This window comes from Dendrobium catenatum, unplaced genomic scaffold (assembly GCF_001605985.2).
Source record: "Dendrobium catenatum unplaced genomic scaffold, ASM160598v2 fragScaff_scaffold_1296, whole genome shotgun sequence".
Lineage (NCBI taxonomy): Eukaryota > Viridiplantae > Streptophyta > Magnoliopsida > Asparagales > Orchidaceae > Dendrobium > Dendrobium catenatum.
Window position 1 is genome coordinate 440410 of NW_021319758.1, and position 21621 is coordinate 462030.

Consider the following 21621-nt stretch of genomic DNA (forward strand, 5'->3'; position numbering starts at 1 on the left):
CTTTATTTTACCCAAGTAATGAAATTGTAATAAGAATGATTGTTTGTTCGAATACTTTTATGATGTTAATGAAAGTTAGTGGAGCTAATCCTAACAAATGTCACATGCAATAATGAATTTTAATATTTTAGGACTTGCGTTTTATTAAAAGTACACATAAAGCCCAGTTGGGTTTCACCGTTCCACCTTTTCACTATATTTCTTTAATTTGACCTATAGCAAGATATGTTTGGGCCTAAATCTGGAAGCTAAAAGAAGGACAAAACCAGTTGGGTTCCATCTTTGCTAGCACCAGTGCACCACCATCAATGTTTTATTATAATTCCCATACTTAGACATCTCCCAAGATCTCTTTGGCCTAAATAAGAGAAGAAATGGTTAAAAGCAATAAGTCTGAGGAACATATACATGCAATGAAAAAAAACAAGGAAAAAAAAGGAAGAGAGAAGCCTTAACTACAGATCTCATCACTGCAAAGATCATGTTCTAATTATTTGTCTCATGTCTGTGGGTCGCTAGCTTTGATGTCTCTTTATATAAAGTAATGAACCCACATGGGCTCTCGTTTTTCATTTTTCTATCCATATCCTCAATTTTCAATGGCATTTCTTATTTGCTATCTTTTCCTACTCTTCACTCCAGCTGCCATCATTTTTTTGCAGAAGCATTGTTGAGCTTTACTCGTCCTTACTGTAGAAAGATTTCTGGAGTGTACAATGCTCATGGCATCTACTGGTCTTTTTTGCGTAGGCATGCAACCATTGAATGTTCTAATTAGGGAGTTTTTTTAGCATCTGCAAATGATGTTTGAGATTAATAGGCGAAAATAGATTAAGGTTGATGGAGGCTAGCATATGTTGTCCGAGGCACTGGAATTCATTAATGCTTGCAGTTTTTATTAATATGACTCTTTTTTTTATGAACACATGGCTTCTGTTTACTTGGTAGTTAGTGAATTCAACTTAATAAGAATGTATTTGAGTCTTGCAAGCTCGAGTGAAATATCTTTGGGGCAAGCTTGACAAGGCTTGTTTCCCTTAAGCTCAGCTAGTTAGTACTAAATGTTGCATCATTTTGAATATCATTTTAACCTCAACATGCATAGTTATACATTTGATATAGGTTGTTTTAGTAGGACATATTTGACTATTTAGATTTCATGGAAAACATTTTTATTAATGGGCCAACAACTATTAGAGAAGGTATCAAATAACTTGAAAGAGGTTTGCATTAAAGGAATATGAAAATAGTCTCTCTGTTCTCAATGGCTCAACTTTTATACTATAGTAGTGGGAAAGTTTTGAAACTTATGCTATGATCAAGGCTTGAAATGGTGAAATTTGGAATTAAAGTGTTTTGCCTTATCAAGACGAGACATGAGCCTCACGATAAATTGAGGCATAAGTATTGATCCTAAAATAATAATAATAAAAACTCATTAAATTAAAGATATAAATTGATCATACACTAACAAAAAAATTGTTAAAAACAAAATTAAAGACCAAGAACAAAAAAAAAAAAGGAAAAGAAAAATTAATTAAGGGGTTGTTTGGTTGACTAAAAAAGAAATGCTATGTAAAAGGAATATTTTAGAGCTGTTTGGATGAGTGTAAAGTAATTTAGGCGAATTTTTTTTGTGCGGTTCAAAGTAAAATGAATGATGCAAGCAAAAAATTAGGAAAACCCCTAATTTTTTGCAAGCAAAATACTAAACCTTACTAGGAAATAGAAATGACACAAATTCTGAAAAACTAGACAAAATACAACAAATAAACCAAAAAACAACTTCACTTTATAGTATAAGAGGACTTACAAACTTTGATGCTTACAAAACGGCTCCCAAAAATCAGCACAGAAAACAGGTTGGAGAAGCCACGGGACACAGCCATGGAACCACGTGAACACAGCCAGGGAGGGACCCGAAGAGCCAACACAGGAAAAGAGACAGAGGAAGTCACGGGAAAGCAGCCAGAGAGAAAACCGAAAAGGCAACCAGCCCACAACCATTATTCACAAGGAAGAAACCAAGGAGCACAAGAAGGGAAAGAAACAAGATTTAACTCTACATAATGAGCTTTCAAGTACAATAATTCCTCCAATTAATGAGCTAAAACATCAGCTCAAACATTTATGAGCTAGAACCAAAAAGATCCCAATTTTTAGCTCAAAACCAGAACAACCAAAGCCCAAACCGAGAGCAGCCAAGGCCCAAACCAAGAGATAGCAAGCAGCCCAAAGAACAAAAGGACCCCCCTTGATTCGACCCCCCCCCCCCCCCCCCCCCCCCCCGCGCCTACATCAATGAATATAGTGTAATGTTTGAAGATAATGACCTTCTTTTTACTTATTTCCTAAATCACGATTGGGCCGCCATACCCACGCCATTAGTGGTGAAATCAAAGAGGAGTTGGTGATGGCTTTCTCCATATTAGATTTATGAAAAGCTTTTTCTAGCTATGTATTATATGTAAGCTTTACTCGCAACTCTTGCAACTATACAAATTATTGAAGTTTTGCTCCCCTTAAATTCGGGTTACACCGTTTCATCACTCATTTGAAGTCTCAGTTCCTTAAATGCACACCACCTTCTGTTTTACTCTTCGGAGGTTTTAGCTGAAATATATTTACTCTTTTGAGGTCTTAGCTAAACAATATGATGAAATATTAGTGAAATATATTTACTCTTATTAGGTCTTAGCTGAACACTCTTGGCTAGATGTCATTCATTTAAAAAGGTTTAGAACTGATTTCTTTCTCATAGATTACTCATTTGCGAAGTAGAAAGAGCTCTTTAATATTGATCAATATAATATCCTAGAGAAATTAGAGTCTTCCTTATAATATCCTTCAGTCCATACATAAAACGGTGACATTTTTCCTCAGCTTCAGGTATCAACTATGGGGCATTTCTGGATAACATACTAAATTTTGTCTCATATTACATAATGGAGCGATCACCCTAAACTAGTCTGATGAATATGTCTTGTATTTGCCTCCTAGTTGATATTGATACAAATCAGTCTCTAAACACTTTTACAAATTCTCCCCAAAGTATCCGACCACTAGGCCTCCCTCCAAAAGTCTCCTGAATCTAGCTTTGCCATCATCTCTCTGCCTCTCTATCAAAGACATAAGCAGTTAATGTCTAATGTAGAATGAAGGGGCGGGGGAAGATTGGGGTGCATTGATTGCCTTATTTAATGGGAATCTTAAATGAATGTGTTTAGGCTCAATGAGCATGGAAATTGGGATTAATTCTAATTAATTTCAGATTGGGAGAGATTTGAGGGGTTTCCTAAAAGATGTTTATTAATTAGGAAAGTTTTTGAATTTCAAATATCATTTGAATTCAAATTCATTGACTTTCCAAATTAATAATAAGATATTTTAGGAAGGTGTTTATGAGGTCAATTGAATTTGAAACAAGGGTTTGGAGGGGGGTTGCTGGCAGTTAAGGTTTGGGCTAGGGAGGCCGACGACTGAGAGGCCGAAACTTGGGATTGAGGTGGAGAGGTTGGCGGCCGGCGATTGGTAGGAGTGGGAGAAGTGGACGACAGTTAGAGGAGGGGAAGAGGGGTGCTTGGCCGGCGGTCAATGGAGAAGGAGACGAGGAGTTTAGAGATCATTGAAAAATTCTAAAATTTGGAAAACCTTAGAATCTTTCACTTCAAGAAATCTATGTAAAATGGAGGAATTTCTTGTTTAAAAAATATACCTTAGTCTTCCTTTAATATCCCTCCACAATTTCCCCCAAAGTTGGCCGCCTGAAATCGCCGCCCCCAAGAAACCTTGCCGCCGCCCCCTTTCCAACTTGTGTTTGGCTGAACAAAGCAAGCCACACGAATGAAAGGGACCGAAGGCTATCGATCCCTTTTAGGAGATTTGGGTGGTTGGGGAGCCCAAATGACACATGTACCCTCTTACATGCATTTGTTATATGAAGGCTAGGAGGGCTATTTAGCATTTCCCTTAAATAAACTTCACCGAATTTTAATTCCACATCCGTGTGATATTTATCATAAATTCTTTATATTGATTTGATCGAAATTTAATGCACGATTTTATAAAATTAATTATATCGAAATCCGACAACTTTGAAAATTTGATCAATTTCGTCACGGTGCATTGAAATACGTACGATGCTTATGATTCGATATTTTTCAGGTTTTACACTAGCCTGCCCAACTAATAGGATCACTAGAAGAGCTTTAGGGTTCATGTATTTTAAAATGCTTAGAGTTTGTCTGTCTCATGGATCACTCATCAGCTATAAATAGATTAAAAGGGAGGGAGTGATGCAGGACATGTATGACAATTTGATTTAGATAAATGACTTTTGCATGCTTGATAATTAAGAGCAAGTTAATTAAAGCTTGATGATGAATTTAACAATGAAATAAAACACAATGAGCGGTAAACACAAGCTTAGGCCAAGTTACTTGCAAAAAGTAAAAACCCACATAATAATCAATTACTCTTGACATTGCATACGAGATGGGTTTCAACAAAAAAATTCCTAATCTAACAATAAGAGTAGTGCTATGATAGATCTCTCACACACTTCCTACCAAACACTAAGCTTTTTAGTGGAGCTTGGCAAGATTTTGCTTGAATCAAATAAAACCACAAGTAAGGATCAACGGAGGAGGCAAGAGAGAAGGAAAGAGTTTACCCTTTGCTAAGATTCAACCTTCTCGCAAGCTTGGACAGCAGTTGGTGGCGTCTTTGACGGCTCATAAGCAACAAATCCACGCTCGAACCTTTGTACAGCGAGTATCCAACCTGGGAAAGTGGTTCCGGACAGTTCCGGGCAGTAACTGGTGGATTTCCGGAGAGCAGGACAGCAGTTTAGCTAGCTGAAATTCCCTGGATAGCAGTCTGGCGATGTACAGAAAATCTGGACAGCAACCAACGGAGGATGACACGAAGCTCAGGTGTGATCGTTGTGGTTGCCGACAAAGAGAGGACAGCAGATTGAAGCCCGGAGAGGTTCTGGACAGCAGTTTTCTGGTTCCTTGCAATCTAGACAGCAGTTCCTTGTTACGTGCAAATCTGGACAGCCATGGAGTTGGCTGGAATTCTTGGACATCACACAAGTTTTGTCCAGAAATCTGGACAGTACTTTGAGTGGTGTTGATTTCAGAGTTTTTTTTTTCTTCCCTGGATGATAGGAAGTTAGTTGAACATCATGGGAGAACTTCGATAAACAACAGCAGGAGCAACCTAGGATTAATTTCCTTCCTAGACGGTGAGCTGAGTAATTTTAGGATCTCAATTGGAAAGGGGAAGGGGCGGCAGCCCTTAATGGGATTGATTGGAGAATTACTTGAGGGAATAATTAGCATCTAGTTTTAGAAAGTAAAATTAGGAAAGGAGTTTTAATCCTAATCCCAATTAAGATTCTAATTGAGATGATTGGTGAATCATTTCCAAATATATATCTCTGATTTTGGGAAAGAGTTTTAAATTCAAATATGAGGGCATTTGAATTTAAATAGTTTCTAGACTTAGGGAAATTAAGTTAGGAAAGAGGATTAAAGGAGAATCTCTAATTAATTCAGATTTGAAAAGATTGGAAAGTTTCCCAAATTAGATCAATCATATTTTAGGAAGCTATTCAAATTCAAATAGATTTGAATTTGAAATTTGAAATCCTTCCAAATTTAAGATGACCTAAATTAGGCAGATAGGGAAACTTGGAAAGCAAGGAAGGATGGAGGGGAGACTTGGGCCCGTGGTGGGGAAGAGGAAGGAAGGTGACGGTGAAGAGGGTGGTGGGGCCGGCGGCAAGAGGGCAAGGGGTTTGGGTTGAATGGCTTGGTGGTGGGAAACGTTGGTCGGCGGCATGGTGGGGTGCCTAGGGAATCCGACGGCTAGCAGGGAAAAAGATTGAAAGAAAAGGACGATAAAACAAACAACGAATCCGACCATCTTCAAGGTTGGTGGGTGATCCGTTTTCCCTCCCTAGGGATCTCTCCAAAGTTCTCTCTTAGAACTCTCACAACTCAAAGAACACATGTACAAGAATTTTTTTTTTCTAATTTATTCATTACCCCTCCAAGAAGAAGAGGGAGGCTTTAAATAGCCAAATATATGAAGGGAAATAACAAAGACACTATTGCACATAGGGCATACATAAGACAAACCCTCAAGTGAGGGTAGAAAGGGAAAAAGAACAATAACAAATCAAATACATAAAATAGATCAAAATAAATAGACACGATCATAGCCGTAGATCTCTGATGTCCTCATTAGGGAGAAAGACCCTTTGATTCTTATTTTGTCATTGAAGATTATGTTCCATTCCTTTGGCCTTCTTATCCTTTTGATTTGTAGCCTGGTTTCCTTTATATCTTGATTTGCCTTGTATCCCATGTCCTTGGAGCTGGCCTTTGCAATACTATTAAATTGGAAGAGTTTTAGCTCTCGTAAAAGTTTAATTCATCATAACCATTTCTTTGCTTATATACTTTGAGATGTTTATGCTTCAGTTTCGTATTAAACATAACATAAACAAGTTTGTTCATTCATCTTACAACCAATCGATTCATTCTCTTTGTATGAATTTGATTGAAGGTGCTCCAATTATGTTCATATGCAGAAGCCGAACATATTAGACTAAGAATTTTAACTGCAAATGCTTTTAATTCGGGAATATCATCTCCAAATTGAGTCCACAAACTTTCTACGTTAAAATAAATAGTATATTATTAATATATATTTGGGTAGGAAGCTTGAATATAAACATTCAAATTTAAAATTATAAATGTGCAAACATATCAGAAGAGCGTGTTTTGTAACATGCTTTAGGTGCTCTAAATTCAAACACTTCATTTTTCAAATGAAAATTCTTAAGTTTTTCATTTACTTTGAGGTAGTCATTTTCGAAAACAAACCTATCCATGCATGCATATAAAATCAATTTTTACCTCTTTATCAACGCGGAAGTTCTTATCCTATGAAATTGAAGATTCAAAAAATATGAAGCTGCATGAAAGTGTTGGTGTAACTGCCGATCCCCCTTTTATCTATAATTTTCATATTTCTTTGTTGGCACCTTCTTGACTGCTTAAATCTCTGGCTATGTCTTTCTTAGCTTTATTCATTATTTCATAAATAAATCTTATAGCTGGAACCTTCTTACCATTAACCATTCTTAACACCTTAAATAAAGTTCCTTTAATCTTTTAAGTATAATTTATACTGTTAGAAATAATCATACTTCATAACAATCTTCTTCACTTGTTTTTCTTTTTTTTTTTGCTTATGAACTCCTATCTCATTCTTCAGACACAAACATAGCTTCTAAGGACTGCCTTAACTCCCATATTTTTTGCAATGTCAAATATGCAATTGCAAATCTAGTTACAGCAGGCTGAATAATATCTTTTTAAATAAATTTTCTCAATAAACTGAGTATCCAAGAGTGATTTCATATGAACTTACTAACAATTATTTTGCTCTGCATATTGTAATCTGGCTGGTATTCATAAATTCTTAACTTCTTGTGGCTCAGACTGGATTCTTTTATCAAACCACTGCCAAAAGTAATAATAAAAAACCAATATTTTTTTATGTTTGTTTTTGACATTTTGTATGATCCTTCTAGGTTTATTTATGCAAATTATGCACTGCATTGTGCTCTTTAATATGTTTTAAACGTTAAATATTTTGTCATGCGGTGGGTTGATTTTTTATCTTCAGTGAGCATGTTATGATTAACTTCTTCAGTCAGCATGCAGTATTATTTGTTTAGTGTGCTACTAAAGTATTTTCTTTTCTATTATTTCTACTCCATTGCATCATTTTTTAATTGTGCTGCAGAAGGACACTGTTATAGAGATTTTCTTTGAAAAACATCTGGACCAATTAATAGATGTGATAGCATCATCTTGCCCTTCAAGAAACAGTTCACATGGAGCTCAAAAATCAACTGTATCTGATGGTAGAGGTGAATACAACTCTGCCTCAAAGGCTGAAATTTTATCGAACATTTGCGAGCTGTTGTGCTTTTGCGTGCACAATCATACATACAAGATTAGGTAAGGTTTTATGTAAATACGGGATTTCTTTTCTCTTCTGTTATGAGTTAAAAATCTTGTAAATTTTTTTTTCTGTAGGTGCAACTTCCTTAAAAGCAATGCTTTAGAGAAAGTGCTGTGTTTGACACGGAGAAGAGAGAAATTTTTGGTGGTGGCTGCTGTTCGTTTTATGCGCACTGTTATCTCTAGGAATGTGAGTTTTTTTTTCCTCCTTTAATTTGAGGAACATGTTCACATCCCGTATGTTAATTTTAAAAAATTTTTGTTTGCTAGGAAGAGCATCATACTTTACTGAGTTTCCTTAAAGTTTAAACTACATTTTTAAGGTTTTGATGTGCTTGCTGTGTATTTCTTGGAAGGAAACTGAGGTAGAAGTATAATTTGCTCCCAAATTTATGTCATAAATTTAGTAATCAATTCGTGAATGTTTTGTTTTTTTTTTTTAATCCATCGATGAAATAATATGTTATGGGTTTTGTCAACTGCTTCCTATCACTTTATTCTATCTATATTTTATAAGTTTGTTCTCTTATGCGATTTTTTTTCTACACTATGTTTAAAAAATATTCACATAATAACGGCGGCCTTCAGATGACCTATTTAGGAAAGTAGATGTATAAGATTTGACTTATATTAAGAAAGATAGAGGTAGTAGAGGTAGACCTAAAAAGATTTGGTTAGAAAACATTAGAAATAACCTTTTTTATTAGATTTATAGGAAAATTTAACTCCTAACAAAACACTATGGAGACAAAAATTCAGGTAGCCGATCCCACGTAGTGGGATAAAGGCGTGATGTTTTTGTTGTTGTACTATATTTAAAAAATATATATGATCGTCATCATACTTTTGCCATTCTATTTGGGTCTTCTTTTGAAGTCTAAATTGGTAATGCCTAATTATTTAGCATTTGTTTTCTTATGTCATACTTCGAAGTATGTGATACTATCATTTTGATGCATTTTGCCAATATAAGCTTATTTGTTTGTCTATTACCTATTTTAAAGATGCTTTCGATTCTGTTTGATACCATATGCTAATGACAGAAAACTATGACACGATAAGGATCTTCTATAGATAAAGAAAATACTAGTTGAATAAAAAACTACACCCACGTCCGTATCCAAGAAGCTACCTGAAAGTATTCGTAGACGCCTTCTGTCCGCTAATACGAATGTTGCGGATCCGGTGGCGTGGCGTGGCAACTTCTGAATTGAGTTGTTCGCTACTTCGTACAGGTAGACTGTCGTGCACTACTTGCCTTTTGCAGATAGATTGTAGTGCACCAGCTAATCTCCTGCTTTAGATCGTAGAAGCTTTCACTTGTCATATTCTTCATATATTTTATGGTAGTCTTTGATCTTTTCAGTACATTCGCCACTGGTGCTTGTAGGTAGGTAGATGTATTTATTTACATATTGAAATTGACATCAGGATACTGCATTTACTGAAGTCTTTCTACATCTACCCATAAGTGGCATGTTATACATACATCCGTGTTCGTAGAAAGATTGTATGTATTGCAAATCTTTTATAGTGACCTTTAGGAGTTCGTATTGTTGCTTGTGAGTGAACCGACATTTCACTTTTATTTGAGATTTTAATGAATGACCTTCATTCATTCATTGACCTCTTTATTTGCAGGGGATACATGTCTTCTACGACGACCTCCTAGAAGTATTTTGTAGAAGATCCATTGTTTCTGCATCGAATCCACCCTTTCATCAATCTCGGGTGGTATTGATGTATTTGCACTTGTTTGTGGGGGCGAATCCTTCTTTATTGGTCTCCCGTATTGCTATCTCAATCAACAGGCATGTGTTGAGACCGTTGTAGGAATTCGTACATCTTTCATGTGCATCGGGATTTCATCTCCCACTTGTAGCTTGTTGTTAACTTAGAGAACTGTGCATTTAGACTATGATTTGTTCATTCATCCAAAGCCCTGGTCCTATGTATTTCATCAGATCCGAGTTCAAGGTCCAGCCCATGCTTGAGTCTTGTATGTCGTTATGGGTTCAACTCTTGGCATCCCATTCAAACTCAAGTCCCTATTTCAGATCCAACTTGAGTTCAGTTTGCGTTCCTTGATGCTGCATAGTTTGAGTTCCAAGTACAAGTTCAAGTGCTGTTCAAATTGAATCCAACTCAAGTCCTCTGCTATTTTCTGATTTGAGTTCAAGTTTCAATTTAAAATTCGTTTAGGTCCAAATCTTATTTATCATCAAGTTCTTTGCATAGTTCATTTGAATTCAAGTCCACAAATCATGTTGTCTTTTTGAGTTCAATTAAGCTCAGGTATAGTCCCGTATTCACCCGAAATTTCGGCAGCCTCCCGGCGTCTCCCCCGTTTAGGGGAAAACTACAAGAAAACTGGGCCTTTCCCACCACGCGCAATAAAGGCGTGTATGGTAGGTGTCCTCGGACGAGGACACCGCGGCCGTGATTTTTGTTCCTCCCACCACGCGCAATAAAGGCGTGTATGGGGGGTTTTCCGGTCCGCCGAACATAACAGAAGCGAGAATCTGAGTTTAGAAGATCCGTACCTTCGCGGGCTTTGACGATGTCGGAGGCTCGAGGATCGAGGCATGGAGAGGAAGCATTTATAATTAATTATTATTATAATTAACTAATTAGAATTAATTATAATTAAATTTAATTAATTAAAATTAATATACAATTAATTATATTAATTATAATTACCATTTAATTAACCATATAATGATTAATTAATAATAATTATAATTATTAATTAAATGTAATTAAATTTTAATTAATTATCATTAATTTATAACTAAAATTAATTATTTACAATAATAATAATTATTATTATAATCATAATTATAACAATAATAATAATAATAATAATAAAATAATAAAATAAAATAAAATAAAATAAAAACATAACTCTCCCTCTCCCTCTCTTACTCTTTGGTTCGGCCGGAGATAGACCGAAGAAGCGCGCCAAAGGGGAAGGTTACCTTCTCAACTAACGAGCTCTTGTTCTTGCGTCCCGATCAAAATGTCGTGACTGCCGATCGGGCAAGGAAGGGGGCTTCGGATGGCTTCGACGGAGATCGGAGGAGGGACTTTGGCTGTATGGATCGGAGACAACAACAGGTAGAGGAGGAGTTCGGGTAATGTAGATCTCTCTCTCTCTCTCTCTCTCCGTGGATCTGGACCGAATGAATCGGGCAAGGAGTTTTCAGCTATAGGAGGAGAGCTGGACGGGGTCGGTCAATCTGAGCAGAGGCAATGACGGGTAGGTCAGGGAGGAGGTCGTGGTCGCTGGGGTTCCGACAGAGGAGGGGAGGCAGTGACGGGAGAGGAGGAGAGGTATCGGGAGAGGAAGAAGTAGCGAATGGGAGAATTGTCGTGTGAGCAACGGGTATTTAACGACGCGATTTGGGTACGGTTGAGCGGATCTTACGCATGAATTCCGGGAAACGACTCAAACAGCGCCGCTCTCAGCAGGATTTGCGGGAAGAGATGCGAGTCCAGCGGCTCCAGCAGGGATTTCGGGGATTTCGACGGGATTTCAGGATTCGTCGAGTCCGAGGTTTGCGGGATATCCGGAATTTGGGCAGCAGCTCGATGGATACGAGGTAAGTAAATCTTCTCTCATATTTCTTTCTCATTTTGTTATTTATCTAGAGGTTAACACTACCCTCCAATTATTTTAAACAAAATTACATGCTAGAGCTTTTACGACTATATAGCCATGATATATATAAACCAATCTTATGCGTGTGGACCTAGGAATTCTATTTGTTCACCGGCTTTGATACTAAACTCAGATTCATTGGGACTAAATTTTAAGGTATGATGAGATTATGCCCATAAACAATTTCAAAGTGACTCAACCCTAATTATATGCAAATTTGGAGTGGTCTAATATGAGATCCAATAAAAAAATAAAAAAAGACTAATATGAGATCCAATTACTTTATTATTATTATTATTATTATTATTATTATTATTATATTGTACGAAGCACTTCAGTAAACTTACCGGACATCAATTGATATTTGGGAGGCCGGCAACTAAATCCATACCAACGTTTATTCAGGGATATTTAAGCACAGGTAAAGGAGTGTATAATCATGTTTTCTTATTCTTCATTTTAGATGTATGCCAAACTCGAGACCTTTTAATGAATCATAGTGTTGAATAAAAGACCAATAAAAATTTTCTAGAATCAAAGTGCTGGTTTTATCATTCAAAATGCCCCCCAACCCTCCATGGCCCTGATAACGGCCTCTCATAGAGAATAATGGATAAAGCATACACAATTGTGGAAAAATAAGTTCCCATCCTATATCTAAAAATTTTAACAGGTTCTCTTTTGATATCCTTTTCTTTTATTTGCAAAGTATGGTCCCTGGATTAAAGGCCTTTCCTTGGTCTCAAATTTAATTACCTTGGACCGTAGAGTACTAAGAAAGGAATATCATCAACTAAACACATTTTCATCATTGTTTGATGCTGTTGACCCGTAAAAACAGAACAAAAAAAAAGAAAAAAAAAATCAAATCCCTTACCTACTCTGCCGCAGCTGTCCCCCGCACGTCGTTGCACGACCTCGCGTTGTTTCATCGCAGGACTCGGTCTCGTCGACAAAGGGACGACGAAAGGAGGCATTCGGCCTCCTCTGCTCTTCTCCCAAATCCTCTGCTCATTCCCCCGCAAGCTCTCACTCTCTCCCTCTCCGACTCAGTGGTTGTTCGACGAAGCTCCTTCGACGACGTTCCCTTTGGGTCGAATCGGAAGTTACGACATTTTGATCGGAAGCAACGGACGAGAGCCGCTCACCGTGAAGATAACTTTCTCCCTTTCGATCACTTCTGCTCCTCAGTGGTTGTTCGACGAAGCTCCTTCGACGACGTTCCCTTTAGGTCGGATCGGAAGTCACGACTCTTTGATCAGAAGCCGAAACGGAGGGCTCTCGGCTTCGGCTCCTTCGTCGTTGAACGACTTTGCTCCTCCGACGATCTCCGCCCTCTCAATTGAATCGGAAGCTCGACATTTTGATCGGAAGTGGAACAGGAGCTCGCTCGTGCAAAGATAACCTTCTCCCGATCGCGTGCTTCTCCGGCTCCTTGAGACCGTCCGACCCCGCTACTTCGAGCGACTTTCCCATCCAGTTGGACCGGAAGTTACACCATTTTGATCGGAAGAACGACGGGAGCTCGCTGGTGGTGAAGGTAACTTAATCCCTTTCGTGTGCTTCTCGGCCAAATCCCGTAATCCGCCGAACCGAGAGATTGGGGAGGGAGAGAATTTTTTTATTATTATTAATTAAAATTAATTTCTTTTAATTATAATTAATTTATTTTAAAAATGATTAATTATAATTAATAATTAATTACAATTAAATATTTTAATTATACTTAATTATTATTAATAATAATTATTTAAAGTTAATTAAGTTAATTTTAATTAATTATTTTAATTTTAATTAGTTATTATTAATTAAAATTAAGCATAATTAATTATTGTAATTAAAATTAATTATTATAATTAGTTATAATTAATTAAAATTAATTTAAAATGAATTGGTTAATGTGGTTATTATTGATGACTTAACTGCAGGGTGACCATTTTTATTCATTCCTAGACTACTGGGGAATTTAGCTTTGTTGTGAGTTTATTTCATTATTTTTGGATTTTATTCTGATAATTTTTCTTTAGATTATATTTTTGCCACAGTACTCTTGCTTTTATTTAAATACTTGTCATATCTTGATTCACTCATTGTTGGTGATATTGGTTTTCTTGTCATGTTAACAGGATGAGCATCTTCTGCGTCACATTGGAAAAAATAATCTCTTAAAACCCATTATTGAAGTTTTTGTTGAGAATGGAAATCGCTATAATATGCTACATTCGGGTGTTCTTGATCTTCTTGAGTACATTCGTAAGGTACTATATTGCTTGCATTTGCATGCTAAGTTGAATGTAAATTTTGGTTCCGAAGTTTTTTTTTTTTTTACAGGAAAATCATAAAACGCTGATCCTCTACATAGTTGATACCTTTTGGGACAAGTTGAAGAGGTTTGAGCATTTGGGTACTATTCAGGCCCTAAGAATCAAATACGAGCAGGTAGAGTGGGTTATGTATGGTTATGTTCTGCTGCTTTTAGTTACATTTTGTAAGCCCGACGGCTGATCGATTTTATACCTTGACAGTCCCTTGAAAATGGCGATGCAAAAACCACTGTTAATGTTGCAAATCCTCGAAAGCGTATTGATGATCGAGCTCTTGAGAAGGAAGAAGAAGATTACTTCAACGAAGACAGGTTTATTTTGTTAGTGTAAATTTCATTTGTGCACATGTATTTCTTATTTATGTCACATCTGATTGTTCTATGCTACTACTATTTATCAGTGATGAAGAAGACTCTGCATCAGCTCGCTTGCCAGGTGCAGGCAATCATCAGTCATCAACAGTTTTGCCCAATGGACCCAACGTGACCAAGCCTACTGGGTACTCGAGATCTACATTTTCTGCGTTGCTTTCATTGCAGTCTAGTATACGACATCTTTATTTGCCTTTTGCTGACAATAAAAAACTAAATTGCCTTATCTGAAAGAAATGCTTCAACAAGTTTTAAGTGTTGTGTGATGGATTTTGCTGCGTGTCCCTTTTCTAGTTTTATGTGGTTTGCTTGATGAGGAGTGTATCGGTAGGGAGGAGATCCCTTCTAATTATCCGATTGATATAGGAATAATTTTGTGGTTTGACCATTTATAGTTGTCTGGCTTGTTTGGTATGCAAATTATACGTAGGGAGAACTCTTTTTTTTTTTTTTTTGTCTCTGTAATCTGTTTACAAACTTTGAGTGCATGTCTTTCATGGCTTCAATCAAAACTGAACAAAATTATTTTTTCTAATATTTGTAATCTATTGGACCAAATATTATTCATTATCCATTTAAATCTTGCTGTTAGTTCTCATTTTATAATTTGTCCTGGCCATTTCGAAACTAAATGGTTCCTGGTTGTTGTAGCATTAGTTGAGTTATGATAGCTGAGCCCTCTTGAGTATCTCACTTATTGATCTGATTATTATATTATATTGAGATCAGTTATGGTGAATACTATTTAAACTAATTCTTATCTAGTAAATTGTTCATTTCACTTTCGTATTTTTCCAGGTCTGGGGCTGTTGGGCTTGTTGACTATGATGATGATGAAGATGATGAGGATTACAAACCTCCACGAAGGTCTGAATCTTCTGCTGCAGATGAGGAAGATATGATGCCAGATTTATGCAAGCCAAAGCACAAATTATCTTCTATAGATGGTAGCAAAGATTTGAGTTTTGAAGTGATAAAGAAGCGTCGTCTGGATCAGCATTCACGGGAATTTAAGGCTGTTGAGGTCAACAACTGCAACCATAGTGACAAAACTAACGCTCATGAGCTTTCACCATCATCTGGTCCTTGCACTATAGTTTCCAATGGAGAATTTGACGAACATAATAAAGAGAAGGAATGCTCACCAGAAAGATTAAATAACACCCCTTCTACACCTGATACCAGACAATCAACGGGTGAGGACAATAAGTTGACAACTATCAGCAGCTCCTCAACAGAGATGACTGTAAACAATGCAAATGTTAGCAGTTCAGAGCCCTATTCTGTAAGATGATAGTTCTATTAGACACAATGTGCCCAATTATAACATCATGGACAAAGAATTGAAAAAAAAATGGCATCTTCGCGCCCTCCAACACAGTTCATTTGGTGCGAGGATAGGAATAATTTGGAAAGTGGTATCTGGAATTTTCTCATTTCGATTCGGCACAGCTCTTGGCGATTCTACCAATCGGTTCGAGGAAGATGGAGATAATTTATGCTGGTTTTTGCAAGTCAGTTATTATGATGCTGCATATAATGGTTTTACTTATTCTGTAGAACATCGTTTAGGTCTTAATATATACATTTGTTTGCAGCTTTGAATGTGGGCACAATCCAATGCCCCTCTTTCATACATCACTAAAATTTTGTTTGAAATGTTATTTTATGTTAGAGGAAAAGTTGTTTTATATGCGGGCAGGGAGGGAGATCTGTGTGAAGGGGGGATTAGTAGGTGTTAAATGATGTTTAAATTAATGATCTAATTCATTTGTAGCTTCAGTGGGAGCAAAAGGGAAAATGGAGACTGCTAATACTGACTAACAAACCAGGATCTTTTTTATAAGCTCATAGTTCTCACACTACTTCCTATGTTATTCCGCAAGTTTGTAAAGTTGAATTGTCAAGTAAATATATGCTTTCTAATGATCCTGCAATAGTAGAGACTTGTAGAGCAAATGTACCCACAATTTTGTGGCAGCTATAGAAGGTAGACATTATTATAGCTATGAATGTGTGAGCTTATAAGACCTTAGATAACATTATGATGGATATATTATCTTTTTTTATTTTTTTGTCGAATCTTCGCTAAAGTTGATTAGGATTTGAGTTGCAGAGATGGATTTCAGTGGATTTTGAACTCTTTTGTAGAATTTTTTGGCATCTTCCTTTATCTTTGTGCTTGGATCTTTTAATTATTATTGCTTCCAAGATGTCAAAATTTGTGAAGAAATCTAATATCAAGCAGCATGAATGCACGTAAATGCCTTCTATCGATGTTAATCTGTTGACGAACATCCAAATGGTTATGGTTTTTCAATTACTCTAAATTACTATTGCTAAATGTGTTTGGATCCATTACTATTGTGATGTTTGAGAATAGTATTCTTTTGAGAATGAATTCAACGGTTGAAAAATGTGTAGTGGTAGCTTATGGTGGACATGGAATTTTGTGAATCCATATCCTGATGCTTTGGGGGGTAAGCTAAGATTATGTTTGGAATGACTTTCTTACTGCTTAAAGCAGAAGCAGTTCAAATACTGTAAAAATTATAATTTTTTTTATTATAAAATTATTTTAAGAAATAATAAAAAAAGTTGTTCCAAACATAGTCTAAGTGAAAGAGGCTTGAACATCTTCATTGAATTAGGCAAATCTGCTCAGGAAGATCTTCCCTATTGAAAGCACATGAATAATTGATATTGCATCAAATCTTTGAGAAAAAATTTGATATAGCCTAAGGTTTCGTTTGGGACGGCTTCTTTACTGCTTTCTAAAACGGAGCCTAAGTCAGTCTTAAATTTGTGTGTGTGTGTAGAGAGAGATGTTTGGATGGGTTTCTTCCTTTGAGGATTTATTTATAGCTTGTATACCATAAATTGGTGGTTCTCTTGCAAGGGAACCACCTACTCATGAGTTGAAATATTGATTTGCAGTGTCTCAAAAGGTTGCAATATGAGGCGTGGTTCGAAGAATTAGGCATCATCTAGAACGGTTTTTTATTTCTTCTTAAAGTAATTTCTTAACACAACTTTTATTTTTTTATTGGAATGTTTTAAAAGGCAAGAAGAAAGTCATCCTAAATGAAACATTGATGATTAGACTTTTGAAGCTAGGCAAGATTGAGATCGATGACTAATTTCATTGGAGATCATAAGAGCCAAATTCCAAACCCAAAATCATTTAGGTCAACTCGTTGACTTGTCAATCATCATGGTCAACTCCTTGACTTGTCAATCATCATGGTCAACTCCTTGACTTGTCATCTCAATATTAAAATAATTAGGCTATCTCAATAATATATCAACTAAAATATAAAGAAAACATATCAATAGAGAAAATTATTCCAAGATTAATTGATTTGATAAGTAACTATTATATTAGTAATTATCAATCAATATTATTTTAGATATATTATAAAATTTTTTGATGATATGACTTTAAAGATGAGCCGAAGTTATTATAACCAAAAGAAGTAAAAATTTTAAAATATTATGAAATAAGAGATAAATTAGTTTGATAAATTAGAGTTATTAGCAAGGTTTTAAAAACGGACTGGAACGTCCGATTCAAACTGAAAATCAGTTGTGCAAGAACCGCTAAAATAGACCGTTTTTTATTTAAATAAATGTTAATCTTAATCAGTTAATATCAAGGTTTTGAAAACCGGACCGGACCGGCCAATTCAACCGGTTCGACCGTGAAACAGTCTGGTGGCCGGTCCGATCTAGTTTCAGAACCGTCTCTGCATAGAACCGGATCAAACCGGATTGAACCGGCGGTTCAACCGGTGAACCGTTGAACCAATCCGAGTTGGAAAGAACCGGCCGGTTCATAAAAATATTTTATTTTTGTTTTAATTAAAATTTTAAAAATACATTTTTGTTTATTAAAATTTTTTAAACTTTTAAAAATATTTTTATTAAATATGATGATTAATTTAATCAGAATACATGCAAGTTATCTTAAATACCTCACATAATTTATTTTCCAAAGAGAGTGTACTTCTCACTTTATAAAGGGTTCAAGGAAACATCTTTAAGCTCCCCCTATGATGTGGGACTAAAGAAGTTGCATGAATAGTTTAGAATGTGACTTGGGGCTTCTTTGGGCTAGTTGGACTTCAAATTTTTTTTTAGTTGGGCTTTAATTTTTTTTTAGTTGGGCTATAAATTTGAATGATATGTATTATAAATTTACTATAATATATATTATAATAATTATATTATAAAATATTAATATTATAAATTTATATATTATATTAAATATTATTCTTATAAATATATAAATATATAATTTTTAAATGATATTTATATTTATATTTTTATCTATTTATTTTTTATATTTTTATTTGGATTCTTTATTAATAGCTCTAAAAATTTATTTGTTTTTCACCTCTAAAAATATTTTATGTTACTAAATGAAATATTTTTTTATTAAAATATTTAATTATATTATATTTATAATTTTATATTTGTGAATTTTTAAATAATTTATATTTATAAATTAAATTTAAATATGTAATATAAATTAGCAATAATTTATATTAAATTATATGATTATTATATTTCATTATTATGTTCATTTTATTAAATTTTTTATAATATTATTATTATTATTTATTGTGTCATCCGATTCGATCAGTCGAACCGTTTGAACCGTAAACCTTTCCTTCCAGTTCGTTGTCCAGTCTGGTTTTGACAACCTTCATTATTAGAGAAAATGGATTATCAAATTAAAATTAATAATATTTTTATTTATTTATTTTAGAGAAATATTTTACAAGTAAAAATTTTTTGATTCCATATTTGCAGTTGACTCTATAAATTTTAGAAATTATTTTGTAGATCACAAAACTTCGCCTTGTTTTTTTTTTTCCTAGAAAGTAGCTAATGAATTAAATTTGATATAGGTAAGATTGATATTAAAAATAACTTTTAAAATTTTAAATAAACTTTTTCATCAGCCAATTTTAATTCTTTTAGCATTTCCATCTTAATTTTGTGGTGGAAGCATCTCTAGAAAGACCCATCAGCCCTTCATGTTCCCAGTTCTCATGGACTCTTATCTTTAGTCAAGCTGGCATTAATCTAAAGAGATTCTTCTCATAATTATTTTATCCCTGACAGGTTACACATAAGCGCATAGTATTCATCTTTGCTCTAATAGGCAAAATCTTTGCCTCTTTGTTCTCGCGGGATCTGATCTGGATCTCTACTTCTGAAATACTTTACAGATCCTGAAGAAGAAACCATCAAGCGAGGCATAGGAGAAAGAGAACCAAGCTTCATCGACAACCATGAGTGCTATGAAGTTTTGCCGTGAATGGTAAGCAATTTGTTTGACCTCTTTTTAATTTATTTATTTTGGTTAAATTTTGAGATCTGAGATGCCTTATTTACCTTTTTTGTTTGCAGCAACAATATTTTATATCCAAAGGAAGATAGGGAGCAGAAGAGACTCCTCTATGCTTGTAGAAATTGCGATCATCAGGTCTTTTTCTGCAATTTATGATATTTTTGCTTGCAAAATTGTTGATTTATGGGCTGATTAGAAACCACCTGAAAGATTATTGAAGATACTGATGCAGATCAATGTGTTTAGTGTTCAGTGTCCTTTGGAAACTCTCAAAATGATCCCAAACTTGCTTCTAATTTTATTTTTCTGTATTGAACCATTCCAAGATTCAGTAAATACCATAGCTAACTTATTTGACAATTAGAAGTAAAAATTGAATTAATTTTAAAAAGAAACCGATGTAGTATTGTTAAGATCAAATTATAGGTACTATAAGAGAAACGCACAGTGGTTTTAATAGATTTGTGCTCCATCTAACAATCATGCCTTGCTGGCAATATTTTTTCCCTCTAATCAATGGCACTATGGCTTTGTTTGAGATAGATTTCGTACTGCTTTCTAAAGTAGAAAATTTTTGTACTACAAAGCTGCTTTAAGAAGTAGTAAGAAAAGCTTTAGTCTACATAATAAATGACAACATAATTAATATTCTGCTATGTTTATATTCAGAACTTATAGAAATCATGCAGGAAATTCAATGAACCTGCTTGAAAACTCTATAAATCATGTAACTTTAAATGATCTAACAATCAAATAGTAAGGCTGAACTATTCTTTTTTGAATCATAATTGAGCTCAGGAGCCTGCAGAGAACTACTGTGTGTACAGAAATGTGATCGATCATGATGTTAGCGAGTTCACACAAGTTCTACAGGATGTAACTGCTGATCCAACTCTTCCGAGAACCAAAAGTGTTAAATGCCATGTTTGTGGTCATCCAGAAGCTGTTTTCTTCCAGGTCACCTCACCATTTCTATAGAATCCTAAAAGACTTTCACTTCTTCTATCTTTGCAAATCAAATTATACAATCTCAACATGTTATTCTTCTGAATGATCATTGAACCTTACAGGCTGCTGCAAGGGGTGAAGAGGGAATGACACTATTCTTTGTCTGCTGCAATCCAAACTGTGGTCATCGTTGGAGAGATTGATAAATTTTTATAGTATACTTATTGCATAATGGCATTCTGAGGTTGAGAATAAGAGAATTATGTGTTTGTTGTTAAGTAAGAGTGCTATTTTGTTTTCATGACTCTTTTTTTTTTCATAGATTTGGAATTCAGAGGAATTGCTATCCAATATAACCAAGATTAAGGATTGGGACTTTTTTTATTGCTGCTTAAGACAGCTTTTTAGTACAAAAACTAAAATTTTGTACTAAAAAACTTCTTTAAGAATCAGTAAAAAAATCATCCAAAAGAAGCTTATGCCAACATCCAAAGTAGATTAATACGAATTAAAGAACAAAATCAATCTTATAATGAAGCAACAAAACTCTTTAGTTATATTCCTAAAAATAGCCTTCATTAAAATATCTTCTGAATATTCTATAGAGTAAATGATGATCTTTCAATCTTATAATGAAGAAACAAAACTCTTTAGTTATATTCCTAAAAATAGGCTTCATTAAAATATTTTCTGAATATTCTATAGAGTAAATGATGATCTTTCATTTGATCTTGAAAGCTCTAGAATGCATATGCTACTTCTCCATATTTATCTGCTTCTCAATTTCAGGATGGAGGAGGAAGAAATATGCTAAGCATCTATTAAGCAGATGATGTTAGGAAACATGACATTGCGAGCGAAAAGAAAATTAATGCATAAAATAGGTTCGCCTAATTGATGACTAAGGCTTCAT

The 21621-nt window shown here is 34.9% G+C and overlaps 2 protein-coding genes across 3 annotated transcripts in view; both read left to right on the forward strand.

Moving 5' to 3' along the window:
* The window catches only part of LOC110109354 (serine/threonine-protein phosphatase 4 regulatory subunit 3B), a 102119-nt gene extending 85645 nt beyond the window's left edge, over positions 1–16474 (forward strand). The window contains exons 18-24 of the mRNA XM_020840388.2: positions 7825–8042; positions 8121–8235; positions 13833–13964; positions 14038–14145; positions 14232–14341; positions 14431–14529; positions 15200–16474. Coding sequence (XP_020696047.1) covers positions 7825–8042; positions 8121–8235; positions 13833–13964; positions 14038–14145; positions 14232–14341; positions 14431–14529; positions 15200–15695 — 1278 coding nt within the window. The 3' untranslated portion in view covers positions 15696–16474. The remainder of the gene's footprint in view (positions 1–7824; positions 8043–8120; positions 8236–13832; positions 13965–14037; positions 14146–14231; positions 14342–14430; positions 14530–15199) is intronic.
* Positions 16475–19405: 2931 nt separating this feature from the next.
* On the forward strand, positions 19406–21024 carry LOC110109355 (DNA-directed RNA polymerases II, IV and V subunit 9A). 2 transcript variants are annotated; one of them, XM_020840390.2, is made up of 5 exons: positions 19406–19531; positions 19639–19730; positions 19820–19895; positions 20559–20717; positions 20831–21024. In XM_020840390.2, exons 2-5 carry the CDS (start codon positions 19702–19704, stop codon positions 20909–20911), a joined length of 345 nt encoding a protein of 114 aa, XP_020696049.1. In that variant the 5' UTR covers positions 19406–19531; positions 19639–19701; the 3' UTR covers positions 20912–21024. The 2 variants fall into 2 exon arrangements, with proteins under 2 accessions (XP_020696049.1, XP_020696048.1); XM_020840389.2 differs by lacking the exon at positions 19406–19531 and having other exon boundaries at positions 19538–19730.
* The last annotated feature ends 597 nt before the right edge of the window (positions 21025–21621 follow it).